Below are 12981 nucleotides of genomic sequence, written 5' to 3' on the forward strand. Positions count from 1 at the left end.
TGGACATGTTGATTGTTTGGAAGAAGTAATTACCTCAGAGGAGAGCTCCAGTCTCAGGAGTTATCAAAGTTGCTGAATTACTTCTGTAATGCTTAATTTTTTTTTTTTTTTTTTTGTAGGGAAAGTCATGAAGACATTACTAATTATACCTAAGTGCAGTTCAACAGAGCTGTGACTATCTGTCAGCCTGGCTACAGTGCTGAAAAGAAATCTGGAGCTGTTCCCATTTCTCTCTGTGTCGAATCATAAGAAGTGGCTTTAAGGAGGCTGTTTTTAATAAAGTGACAGACTGTTTTTTTTCCCAGGCCAACCTCTGGATGAATGAGACACCATTTCCTCTCCAACTTAGATGTTATTTGCTTTAAGTTACATATTTCTAAATTATAACCTGGGAGTCTTTCAGTTGTTGCTTTCTTTTTCAGAGGAGCCACAGTATTTGAAGGTCAGAAATGATATTATGGTCCAAACTCTTTGTGTAGGCAAATAACTCACATAAACATCCTGGTGAAAATAAACAGACACACCAGTGCCTTATCATGTTTTTTGTGTTGATAAATTTGACCAAACTGAAAAAGACTACAGCTAGACTTTTTTTGTATATTTTATGTAGTTTTTTTTAGTCTTTCATTTTATTTTATTTGCATAAACTTAAATTATTTTGCCAAACAAAGATGTGCAGAAGAGAGATAGTGGATATACTGGACAGAGGAGGCTGAATATGGAGCTGCCAGGCAGGAGGAAAAGAGGAAGACCTCAGAGGAGGTTCGTGGATGTATACTGGGGAGCAGCTGAAAGAAGCAGCAGCAGTTGCACTAGCCTTAACACTAGATGGCGGTGCAGCATTTAACGACAACAAATTCAAATCAACGAAGAAGACGCAGGGCCAACCTGTGTGCGCGCGCACCATTCCGTAATCTTGAGGTAAAATGGCGTCGGGTGCCATTTCAACGGAGTGCAAGAAGATATCGGAATTAAGAGTTGTTGATCTTAAATCGGAACTCAAACGAAGAAATTTGGACACTTCCGGAGTGAAGAGCGTTCTTGTCACGCGGCTGAGACAGGTGAGTGAGACTGAGCTGATGTGTGCAGAAACGGTGACCAAGCGGGCTGCGCGGTGCACGGATGCTAACGCTAATATTAGCCAGCGTTGGCACGGATTTAATATTGAATGACCCGCTAAAATGACCACTGGCTGTGGGCTTGTTGTTTTGTTTTGTTTTTTTTTTCTGTTTGTTTTTTGGGGGGCGGGGCGGTGGACCTGATGTACACATCTGTCGGTAAATATGTCGTGTTCGTAGTGTTTAAAACGTTGATGGTCGCCTAATATGAACGGGGATGCTCACAGAAGGGCCTGTTTGTGCCCTCTGCGCCTTGGAACGCCAGACAGCTCCGGCTCCTCACAGCTTTACAATGCCACGTTTGTGGACCGCCTAGCCTCGGCGCAGACAGATGGAGCAGATTACACGTGATTGATGTCAGGTGTGGAGTGTGGATTTTTATTGTTAAAACACTCATGCATTCACGTAAGCACGGCTTTACACGGAAGCGCAGTAGCTGCTGTGTTTCAGCGTCGCTTGTTTTCCACCGAGAATTTTCACCATGAGTAATGATACGTTCATGGTATGAAGAGAGGTGCTTTTAGCACATAAAGTGGAATATGATTTGTTAAAAAAGAAGGGAAAGCTTGCTAGATTTTAGCTAAATGTTATTGCAGTTGTGATGTTGACGTTTAAGATTAAGTCTCACTGTTTGTAGGTTTTTAAATCCTAGCATCTCACAGTACTGATCGACTCCATGATGTATATTCAACTTTGCCGCCTAAGAAGAAGCGAAGTTATAAAAATTGTTTATGAATGCGGCCAGCGTGCCGTTTAGGTGCGCAGGTGTTAGCGATATTTCAAGCACCGCCATTAAACAGCGTAAAACTCCTGGAGAGTGATGTGATTAATTTGGTCACAATGATCTCATTGCATTTATGCAGCTATCTCTTACTGTGTGCTAATTTTAGATTTGAGTATTGATTATAACTTCATTGTTCTCTAAGGCTCTTGAGGATGAAGGTGGTGATCCAGAAAACATTCAGCTCCAGCTGTCAGCTGAAACATCAACTCGCAAAGGTGGAAAAGCTAAAGGTAATCTTGTTTTCTTTTTTAAGTGTAAGGTTGTCTAAGACCTCAGTCACTCAGGTCTGGTCCATGAGGCCCTGGCACTCTGTTCACTAGTGAGTGGTTGCTGGCTGCCACCCGGTGAAATCAGTCACAAAGAGGGTGCTGCACCAAATAAATCCTTGTGATTATTTTGGCCTTTAACACATTGCCACGATTGCCCCAAGTTTGTATGGAAGACGCTGACTTATCTGCAGACAATTTCCATTTGCTGTCCGAGCTGTAGTGAAATCAAGCAGAAATGGGAGAACAGAAACCGTGTTCACTTCAGAGTAAAGTGTTTCAAAATGTGCTACATTTACTTTAAAGTTGAATGTTGTCTGTTTCTGGTTTTCATCACTTTTCAGTTTTACTACCGCTTGGCGAGTTTTTTGTTTGCAGACAACCAGCAACCATTTGCCAACCTGTCACAGAACACAGTTTTCATTAGCAACCAGTGGTTACCAGAGCGTCACTGACTTCTCTCTAAGCCTTTGTGAATAATAGCAGTCGATTTCATAGCCAGCAACTGCATGGTTGCCAGATGGTTCCTGACTGGTGTGACTGGGAGCTAAGAATGTGCATATTTTAGTGTTTTTTTGTGTTGACTTTTACTTTTTTGTTTAATCTTCCAGGGAAGAGAGTGGATTCAGATTTGGACAACACAGTGGAGGAAGATAATTTTTCCAAGGTGCCTTTCTTATGCACGTCTGTTAGTGTTTGACGCAGCTGTTTTGTTTCCATGCTTGACACTGACAAATTTCTCAACTCACCTCAGTGTTTTTGTTTTCTAGGAGGCTGAAGAGTATGAGTCAGAAAAGGGTATGTATGCTGGTACACTAATCCCTAATGCTAACATTTGGGTTGTTTTTCTTTTTTTTTTTTGTTTTTGTTTTTGTTTTTGTTTTGTTTTTTAACCGCTAACACCTGATCGAATGCATATATTGTGTGGTATTTCATGCTTCTGGTAGCTACTGCATCTACCTAGGTTGCAGCACATTAAACGGAGCAAAAAAGACATGATTAATGGAGACATTTCTCAAGATCGAGTGATTTGTTTTTTTTTTTTGTTGTTGTTGTTGTGCATTTCGTGTGAATCATTGGATATGGGAAGCCTGGGTACCCGGTTTTCTTGGATTGTTCAAAAAACATTTTAAAGAAAACTTGTTTGCGTCAGTGGATTTGTTTTCTGTGGCATTCGTCTTTCTATGTCACCAACTGAAACAAAGACTGAATGTTCACTGTGTTGAATGACAACTAGAGGAAGCACCAGGTGTAGGATTTGAGTATCCTTGCACTTTTCTTTTGATGCTGTGATCGAAAGCATGACGGGACAGCACCAGTCAAACGTGTGCTGGGTAGATCTGAGTACGTCGCTCCGTTTGCCACAGGAAATGGGCGCCTCATTTCAGGTCTTGTCAGGTGAGATGCTCTGTGAATGAAGCCGTTACATGGGTTATCTCAAGGACTGCGGCATTCATCAGAACAGTTTGTACAGGTGCAGAGGCCATTTATCAAGACGCAGCAAGAGACTTCCTATACTTGTTGGTTTGTAACCAGCGGATTGCAGCACCAGCATGATGTGTGCAGTGAAGATACCACATCATGGAAAGCATGGCCTGAGGTTGGCAAGGACAGACTGTTCTACGCAAGGGGATGGATGTTCTGTACACTGCATATGTGAGAGACTGAATGGACACATAACAGCTGGTTGGATTTGATGTCAACTGATCTTTAGTTTTTATTTGTATTTTTTGCCCTGAAATAAAACCTGATAAGACACTGACATTTATTATAGAAGAATTGCTGGATGATTCTGAAGATGTCCTTAAACTGATGAGTTTCCATGGACTGACCCACCAGGGATGTATTTTGCCTAATGGAGAAAAACCAAAATATGAACTGATGACTTTTTCCTTGTCGTGAATTTGATGAAGAGCAGCCACACCTTGTTTTAGGAAACATCAGGAATTGGATTCAAACTGAAGTACTTCACATGTCAGAAAAATGAGAAGCACCGAAATATTCCCCCATGTCCATGAAGATTGTGTGTTTTGTGTCTTCCTGTGGTGTCTACACCCTCGATGACCGTTAACACTAAATGTGCTTTTATATTCTACTTTATAGGTCAAGTAACATGCGACATGTCAAATGTTAAAAGTTGTGTCTTTGCCATGTTTATCCTTGTTAAATCCCTCAGATGTAACTGATACAGATGATGGTATTCGTGAAAATTCTAACCCTCCACCCTGTGAGGACAGCCTTGCTCACTCTGAGGCTGAACCCGAGTCAGAAGCTGTGGCGGCTGAGGCTGATTCAGAGCCTGAGCCAGAGGTGGACGCGGAGGCCGAGCCAGAGGTCGATGCAGATGCTGAACCAGACGTGGATGAGGATCCAGAGGTCGAGCCTGAACTGGCTGAGATGGATGCTGAAGCCATGAATTCCTCTAAAGAAGCCGAGGAAGATCACCTATCCGTCTCAATCCCAAATGAAGATGCCATCACCCTGGATGTTGATGGTGACGACCTTCTGGAAACAGGTAAACATGTGAAACTTCCAGATCCAGAGGCAGAGAAGGGCACTGATGAGCCAGAGGCCTCTGCTGAGATGAGCCCAGACGATGACATGAAGGCGGAAGAGTCGGAGGGCCACAAAGATGGTAAGAAGGACGATGGATCCCATGGTGAACCCGTGAAGAAAGACGGCAGAGACGCCTTGAAGAAAGCTGAAACGGGAGATAAAGAGAAGGATTCTGGGAAGAAAGGCCCCTGCACTACTGGGGCATCAGGTCAAGCAAAGAGGTTTGTCTTTCTATGTCAGTTCTTTGATACTACTACCAAGTCCAGCTCACTAAGAACGCAACATTGTGGGTAGCCTCAAGAATTTTTTATTTTTTTTTTTTGCCATAAGGGAAATGTTCACTGATGTACCTAATCCTGCCATTTACTGCTTTGATTTATTTCTCGAAGTTGGTTAAATTGTGACGTTAACCACAAGCTGAGAAAACAACTCTTATTTTGTTACTTTGCCGTTTCCAGCAGCAGTTAAGCCTTTCTACACAAGGCAGTGTAAAAGAGCATTAGTCTCTGTGATGACATTTTTTTTTTTTTTTCCTTTGTGGCCAAATGATTCACTGAAGTTGAGCAAACCTCCGAAGATTTCATTGGTCCAGGGAATAAATTGGCTGACAACTTGACCCCCATCTCACCACTGGAAAAGCAATGACGCCTTTGAGACATTGGTTCAGATCCACGCCCTGCCTAAAGGATTTTTTTTTTTTTTTTTTTTTTCCTCAACACTACCTTATGTGTCGTTTTATTCCACTAGCCGTATGCCTACACCTTGCATCATAGTGTTATTTACCTTCATTCATTTCCTGTTTCTTGTTGCAACATTTGCTTTATAGCTCTTCAAGAGACAGAGATGGAAAAGCTGCAAAAGATGAAAAGGGTAAGATATTTTTAGAAAAGTGTGCATGTATTCATTTTTCTTTTTATCTATATATATATTTTTTTATTTTTAATTGAACTTGGCGCAGTATTTATTTAACATTGCTGCTGGATGTGGTTTGGAAAATCAGGAGCTGTCAGCAGCAACACCACCAGCTCTTCTCGTAACATTTGGGTGAGCGGCCTGTCTTCAAACACCAAAGCAGCTGATCTGAAGAACCTGTTTGGAAAATACGGCAAGGTAGATAACAACCATAGTTTTTGTGTAATTGGATGTCATTACTTATTTTGAACGTGGAAAATATTCTTGGAAATTTTTGCTTTACATCATAGAAAAAAACATATTTCCAATAGGTTTTAAGTGCCAAGGTGGTTACAAACGCTCGCAGTCCTGGTTCAAAATGTTACGGCTTAGTGACGATGTCTTCTGGCGTGGAGGTGACACGTTGTATCTCCCACCTGGACTGCACAGAGCTCCATGGACAGCAGATATATGTTGAAAGGGTAAGTTGGCAAGAAAAAATGCCTTGGCTGATTCTATCCTGTCCGATTTCTTCATAGGCTAAAATGTTGGTCTATATCATTCATATTTTACTTTTGTTGTCTTTTTTTTTTTTTTTTTTTTAGGCCAAAAATGATCCATTCAAAAAGGAGCCCTCAAAGAAAGAAGCAGAGGAAAAAGCAAGTTCCACCAAATCAAATGAAAAGCGCAATTCCACCGGGATAAAAGCAGCTAACAAGTAAGTGACAGGAAAGGGAAAAAAAAGTTCAGATGGTTGTCCTCTCATGATTTGAATGCCTATTTAACTTTGTTTTCATTTCTCATTTAGGCCACAGGCATCCTACAAAAAAGAAGACAAGAAAGTTGATAAACTGTCTGAAAAGGACAAGGATGTATCCAAGAAGCAGGAGGCCAGAAGTGGAAAATCCGGCTCCGTTTCATCTAGCTCAGGACACGAGTCTGCAAAGAAAGATGACAGAAAGCATGGGCGTAAGTTTTGGTCCTATAAACTCTAATTTAGAAAATGTAATGTAGCTGGTTTTTGGTTATAATTTGCATTTCTGTTTATTTTTATTTTTTATTTTTTTTTCTCTCCTCCACAGGGACAAAGAGCCCAAACAAGATGATGATGGTAGATCACACCAAAGGAGAGTCTAATTTCAGCAAAATGAGACCTTTCAGAAGGGGAAGGTATTTTGATAAAGTAAGAATTCTTATTTCTGTTTGATTTTTAACAACATTTTAATAGTTATTTGTCTTCAGAGTAATAAAAAAATGTTTTGATACTTTTTCAGCCTTTTGGTAACATCAATGTTCAGAGACGGCCAAAAAGTTTGATTCCCCCTGAGGAGGTAAAAAAAAAAAAAAAGCTCTTGATATTCTTTTGTCTTTTTCCCAGTGTTTGAGATTAACAGGCTTCATAGTTGTAATTCTTTTGTTAAGCTTGAATTTCTATTTCCCTCTCTACCAGCTGGAGATGATGAAAGGTAAAATGCGCCCTTTTATGAACAAGGGGGAGGACAGAGACATCTTGCCTTTTGAGAAGATGAAGGAGCAGAAGGAGCAGAGGATGCGTGAAAGGATGGCTCGTATGGAGCGTGTCCGTAGAGCCGTGGAGTTGCGCAGGTATGCACAGTTTATAGATTTGGTAGATTTTAAAATGTTGAGGGTTGTGCATTGTTGAGGGAGGGCTCGAAAAGTTCGGATTTAATACCGAGAGCATCGGCTCCCAATTGGGATCTATTCAGCCCGCAAAAGGGGTAACGGGAGAGTCAGACCACGGCCTGACAGCATGTTTAAGTTTTAAGGTGAGGGTTGTGTTGTTTGTCTTTAGGCGCCGTGAAATTGCAGAACAAGAACGTCGGGAGCGCGAACGTGTCCGCCTGTTGCGGGAACGTGAAGAGCGGGAGAACCTACTCCGGGAGCGCCAGAGACTGGAGATGGAAAGACAAAAACTGGAAAGGGAGCGCTTGGAAAGGGAGAGGCTTGAGAGGGAGAGAATTCGTATAGAGCAGGTACAGCATGCATGAACAAATTTACCAGACTGCAGATTTTTTTTTTTTTTTTCTTTTTTTAATGTTAACAAAAAATGTTTTCATCATAGCTGTCATCCAGTATCACTGGAAATGTGGTCAGATGTAGTTACAGTGAAACAGTTTGTATGCACAATTGTAAGCAGCTGTATTCAAAAGCTGCTGTCGACCTGTGGTAATATCAAGTTAGTAATGCATGAGATGCGGCAGGGAAAGCATGTGAAGGTCAGGTGAACTGTTAGCTCTGCAAAAGTTTGCTGCTGCGTTGTAAGAATTTAGGCACAAAACTTTAAAACCACCCAAAAGTGTGTGGGACAAGCTGTTATCCAGCTTCTCTTTCATGAGTTTGAGGCATCAGGAGCGCTAACCTGGTGAAGCGAGAGCAAGTTGAGGTTTATTTTATTTATACAAGCAGTAGGAAAATCAAAGTGGCTTCATCACCTTTATAAAAGTAATTAAAATCAGTTTGTAATTTTATAATTAATAACCATGTATTTAATTATTTGAAATGTTCCTCTTTTCAGGAACGGCGGAAGGAGGCAGAGCGCATGGCACGTGAGCGTGAGGAACTGCGGAGGCAGCAGGAGCAGCTTCGCTTTGAGCAAGAAAAGAGAAACAACCTGAAGAGAGGCCGTGAAGTGGAACACAGGTATACATACACACACACACACACACACACACCAGTTTTATTGTGTGGTGAGATTGTGATTGGAATTATTATTATTGTAGGGTCTACCTTACAATATAAAGCTCCTTGAGGTGACTGTTGTGATTTGGTGTTACATAAATAAAATTGAATCTTATTGCTGGAAGGCAATGAGTTACAAATATGGATAATTTGAACATTTAACATATCTATCTTTTACGTGTGAGGTGTGATCCTTACAAAATAAGAATTGAGCAGCTTAATAGCTTTTTCTTTTATTTTCTCAAAAGTTGAATTTTTGGTTAGTTTGAATTTACTACAGAAAGTGACTTCATTGGGCTTGGTGTGTTCAGTACATCCATAAACTGAGTCTCTGTCCCTTTCAAAAACACTGATCTTTTCATGTAGAGGAGGAAGGGCTGTTATTAAGGGACATCTACATAATGTGTAAACTCTACAAGCAAACATAACCTTGTGTCTATAGTGAGAGGAAGTATTAACATAATTATATCACAGAGTGACAGGTGGTGTGCCGCGCTCATGACTCAGTCTGTTTCAGTCGGCGAGATGATTCCTATTGGAACGGCAACAAGAAGATGCAGCCTGATTCTGACACCCGTTTGAATCAAGGCTCCAACTACAACCGGCAGCAGAACCGCTTCACAAACTTCACTCCCCGAGAGAGAGGTCGTTTTCCTGAGGCCCCCGCCCAACAACCCAACACATATGACAGGTACAAAAAGTGTAACATTAGTGCCAAAATGTTGCAGAGTTGTCCAAGTGAAAATTAAGCAGTCATGGACTACAAAGGAAACTTGATCAGTATGTTAGAACAGGTGTGCGTGTGTGTTTTCTAATTGTTAATTACATTTTGGCCCTCTTCTTGTTCAAAGACGAAACCGCTTCGACGGTGAGCCTGAGGTTAAGAAGAGTCGGCCTGCTCCTCACAGAGAAGGCTCTGGTTTTGATCGCTACCACAAGAACTTTGAAACGGTCCGCAGAGCTGAGCCACCACCACCTCCACGCACTGAACTCCGGGACACCGACCGCAGGGACAGAGATGACAGACGCCCCGCACCCATGCACGATCGCCCTATGGGAGCAAGAGCTGCGATGCCTGGCATGTCACATAATCGCGCTCCCAGGGATGGAGGGCATGGATGGAAGAATGATGGAGGGATAAACTCCAACAAGGGAGATATGCGGTAAAGAAAATCTCCTATTTAAAGAATAAGCATTATTAGTTATTTTATGTTTTTAAAAGCCAATCTCTTTTAAATCTCTTCCTGGGGTGAGCAGCGGACCTATGCGCATGCGTGCAGAGCGATCAGGCAGGGATGGTCCAGGTCCTGGTCCTGCACTTAGAGGAGGCCCCTCAGTCAGCCGTGAAAGGAACTTCAATGACCGAGATGAAGGAAGACCCATGGTGATAAGTGATCAGGTGAGTTTACCCTCTGATAAAGGGTATATTTCCCCCCCTGATCCTCCTGTACTAATGGCACAGGACAAACACTTTCTCATATGTAGACGTAGACAGGCTGCCCATCTGTAGTTTTAGTTGTTATTTTTCATCTGTGTGAGAACAATGTGATGGTCCAGAACTGGCTCATGTGTTACTGTGCTGAGCTCACCGAGGCTGTAAAGCAGAACAGGGACTACTGCCGGTACCTGCAGGTTAAGACAGTGGAGTTTAAATTGATCAGTTTCTTGTCCACCCACATAGATTCTTAATCAGATTAAGATCTGGTGAGTTTCCTGGCTATAGATCCAAAATGCTAATTTGATGCTCTCTGAGTCACTTAGTTTTTGCTGGCCTTATGACGTGGTGCTCAATTATGTCGAAAAATGCACAGATTGTCACCAAATTGAAGAAATTTATCTTTTGAGGATGTTTTCAATGTGGTCAGTCCTTAAAAAGCAGCTGGACAAGCAGAAGCCCGCAAACTAGGATCAATTCCAAGCACTAAGGCAGGAATGGATCAGCATCAATCAGGATTTAGCCCAGAAGCTGATATTGAGATGTCACAGATCACTGCAGAAGTTATGAAGAAGGGTCAACCCTCTAAATACTGACTCTTTGCATAAATTTGATTTGCTAACAAAGTTCTTTGAAACTTGTTAACTCAAAAACGTATTCTTATGATGGTTCTTCACTATATCATATATAATATATATAAATCAAAACTGAAGTGGCAAAGTTTATACAGCACAAAATTTGTACCAATGCCAAAATATCTGGCCACGGCTGTTATAAGTTCTTCAAGAAAGGGTGGTTGCACCTCCTTGTACGCATCCATGCAGCTTAAGTAGTCCAATTCTATGGGAAACACTGCAGAATATCAAAATGTTTACGGTTGTCTTAAGTTGTGACACACAAGAAATTACTTCTGCTTCAAATTTTCACTGATTCCAGTATATCAAATGCAGGGATTTGATTTTTCTTGCTTTTAGCCCCTTAGCCCTGAAAGGTTGAGGTATTGTCACCCTACTGGGCGAGTGGGTAGGCAGCATGGACACCCAACTTTGTGAACACAATAATTGAGAACAAGAATTTTCAAATTGATACCATAGTTCCATCTGCTAATAATCTTGGACAAGTTTGACCTTGATGTCAAGGTCAACTGTTCTGAAAATCTTGTGAACACTCTTGAAAGATGTCGCCTAGGATTTTCAAATTGATACCATAAGTGAATCTACTAGCAGGGTTAGCACTGGCGGCCACCAGTATTTCATTCATTCATTCATTCGTGGTCTCCTACATAACTGCTGAAAGTAATGCTTTAGAACCTACGATTTCACACACACATTCATCATTTCTTCTTTCTCTGCAGCCATTCAGCTCAGGTCGCCAGGTTGTTGTGGAACGTCACAGCAGGGAGCAGGGACTGAGGAAGGAGTGGCACGGGGGGTCAAGCTCACAGGGTGGGGGCTTTGCAGATAATCGCAGGATGGGGGACGCTCGGGGCAGCATGATGGTGCCTTCCAGGTATACCACATAACCTAGAATTGATGAAAAAGAATATTGTGCCTCGGTCCCAAACATGACCCTTTTTTTAAATTTATATATATTTTTTTTTCTTTCTGCAGTCACTCTTCATCTGGAATGAGCCGAATTGTACAGATCACGAACAACTCCATTCCCAGTGGCGGTACTGTGGGGGGATTCAAAACCTTCAAAGGAACACCGCGGCAGTTCTAACCGCAGCCATAAATCTGCCGCTTTAAAGCTTCTGAGGATTTCAAGACTTTTCTGAACTTTTTATTTTTAGAATATCAACTGGTTTTGGTGGCACATTTGTGGCCATGAGGTTGATAACACTATTTTATTTTGTATAGACAAGTGTACCTCAGTGTAGGGTTTTTCCTGACAGTTTTGCTGTTACCATTAAACAACCCTGTGCACATGTTTTAATAATATTTAGAAACCTTATTGTACAGCCCTGGGTCTTTGTAACAAGTTTTCAAGTGATGTTAAGACTTCTCTTATTGAGTGTTGAATGTACATTTTCAGTAGCTTAGAGTCAAACTCAGTTTTCCTGTGTAATGTCTTACTTTAGTGTATTATAGAACCCAACATGAAGGGATAGTTAACTCATTTGGAAGTTTCACTGCGGAAATGGATGATAGGAATAATATTTTTGAAAAGTCATACTTGGTGTGGATGTCCTTTTTTGTAAAGAAGAAACAATTAGGAAAACTGTAAAAGAGCCTGCACTGTAGCAAAATACCTCTAAAGGCCACGAATTGAATCACAGACAAGGTTGTGTCTGAACTAAAATGTGACTTTCAGGTCAAACTGCAGGGCATTCAGATAAGAGGCTTAAAGGGCCATAGCACATTGTTTTAGTTGCTTTTTGTTATTTCAGTGATGCAGAACATTTGACAGGTCTAAATCTGTCACTTTGGGCTGATCATTCACTTCTCAGCTTTGTGGGTTTTGTAAGATTTGTATTGTAGGGGCATTCTGTGTCCATCGTTGAACTGTCATGCTAGCAGGAAGTACTTTGATCAGTGTAGAAGGCTGTAAGCTTTGTGTCAGCTGTGACTAAACCAACACCTTGCCTCTGTCCGAGAGGTACCTCTGTAATGTTTTTTTCTTTTTCCCCCAGCTATTTTAGTGCTATTTATTTTTATTTCATTTAAAAACACATCAAGCTTCTTAATCCTTTGAAAGCTAGATCCATACTGCACATCTTGGAGTGTCATGCATGTACTTGGACTTAAATCACACATCTGTTGTAATTGGTTGATGAAGCTTGATTAAACTACAAAAAAAAAAAAAAAGTGAGGCTGAATGACTTTGCTGATTGTTCAATCATGGCTGGATTAATTTGCTTGGGGGCCTCAGAGCAAAACTAATGATAGGGGTGGGGGTTGTTGAATGTGGACATCTGCCTCATCTAGTGTGTGTACATACCATCATCTAAAAGTGTATCGCTTTCTTTACGAAAGTGTAACAAGTAGATTTTAAATAAGATATATATATATATATATATATATATATATATATATATATATATATATATATATATATATACACACAGCATTAAGTGATCATGAATTTGAAGTGTAAGGATCCCTCATTCTGTCTAATAACGTGTACAGTATCTTTGAACTGTGTAAATTCCTTTCATTTATTTGTGCCTCAAACACATTTTTGGTCCATATTGTCATGATAGCATCACACAGTTGCAGGAGATTTGTTGGC

The 12981-nt window shown here is 41.0% G+C and overlaps 1 protein-coding gene across 1 annotated transcript; it reads left to right on the top strand.

Moving 5' to 3' along the window:
• Positions 1-902: 902 nt before the first annotated feature.
• Positions 903-12551, top strand: sltm (SAFB-like, transcription modulator). Its single transcript, XM_030719683.1, has 20 exons — positions 903-1061; positions 2045-2132; positions 2780-2835; positions 2939-2966; positions 4345-4945; positions 5551-5594; positions 5725-5834; positions 5948-6097; positions 6221-6333; positions 6424-6584; positions 6698-6798; positions 6890-6946; positions 7066-7220; positions 7429-7609; positions 8152-8276; positions 8833-9006; positions 9167-9478; positions 9573-9714; positions 11105-11259; positions 11361-12551. The coding sequence occupies exons 1-20, from the start codon at positions 927-929 to the stop codon at positions 11470-11472; spliced, it is 3000 nt and encodes a 999-aa protein (XP_030575543.1). The 5' UTR covers positions 903-926; the 3' UTR covers positions 11473-12551.
• Positions 12552-12981: the final 430 nt, after the last annotated feature.

This window comes from Archocentrus centrarchus, chromosome 3 (assembly GCF_007364275.1).
Source record: "Archocentrus centrarchus isolate MPI-CPG fArcCen1 chromosome 3, fArcCen1, whole genome shotgun sequence".
NCBI lineage: Eukaryota > Metazoa > Chordata > Actinopteri > Cichliformes > Cichlidae > Archocentrus > Archocentrus centrarchus.

Excerpts from the sequence above, each read along its gene's own strand:
- sltm (XM_030719683.1), top strand. The coding sequence starts at position 927 with ATGGCGTCGGGTGCCATTTCAACGGAGTGCAAGAAGATATCGGAATTA. Across the intron at positions 6,098-6,220 it reads AGCAGATATATGTTGAAAGG|GCCAAAAATGATCCATTCAA; the intron begins GTAAGTTGGCAA and ends TTTTTTTTTTAG. Across the intron at positions 9,479-9,572 it reads TCCAACAAGGGAGATATGCG|CGGACCTATGCGCATGCGTG; the intron begins GTAAAGAAAATC and ends TGGGGTGAGCAG.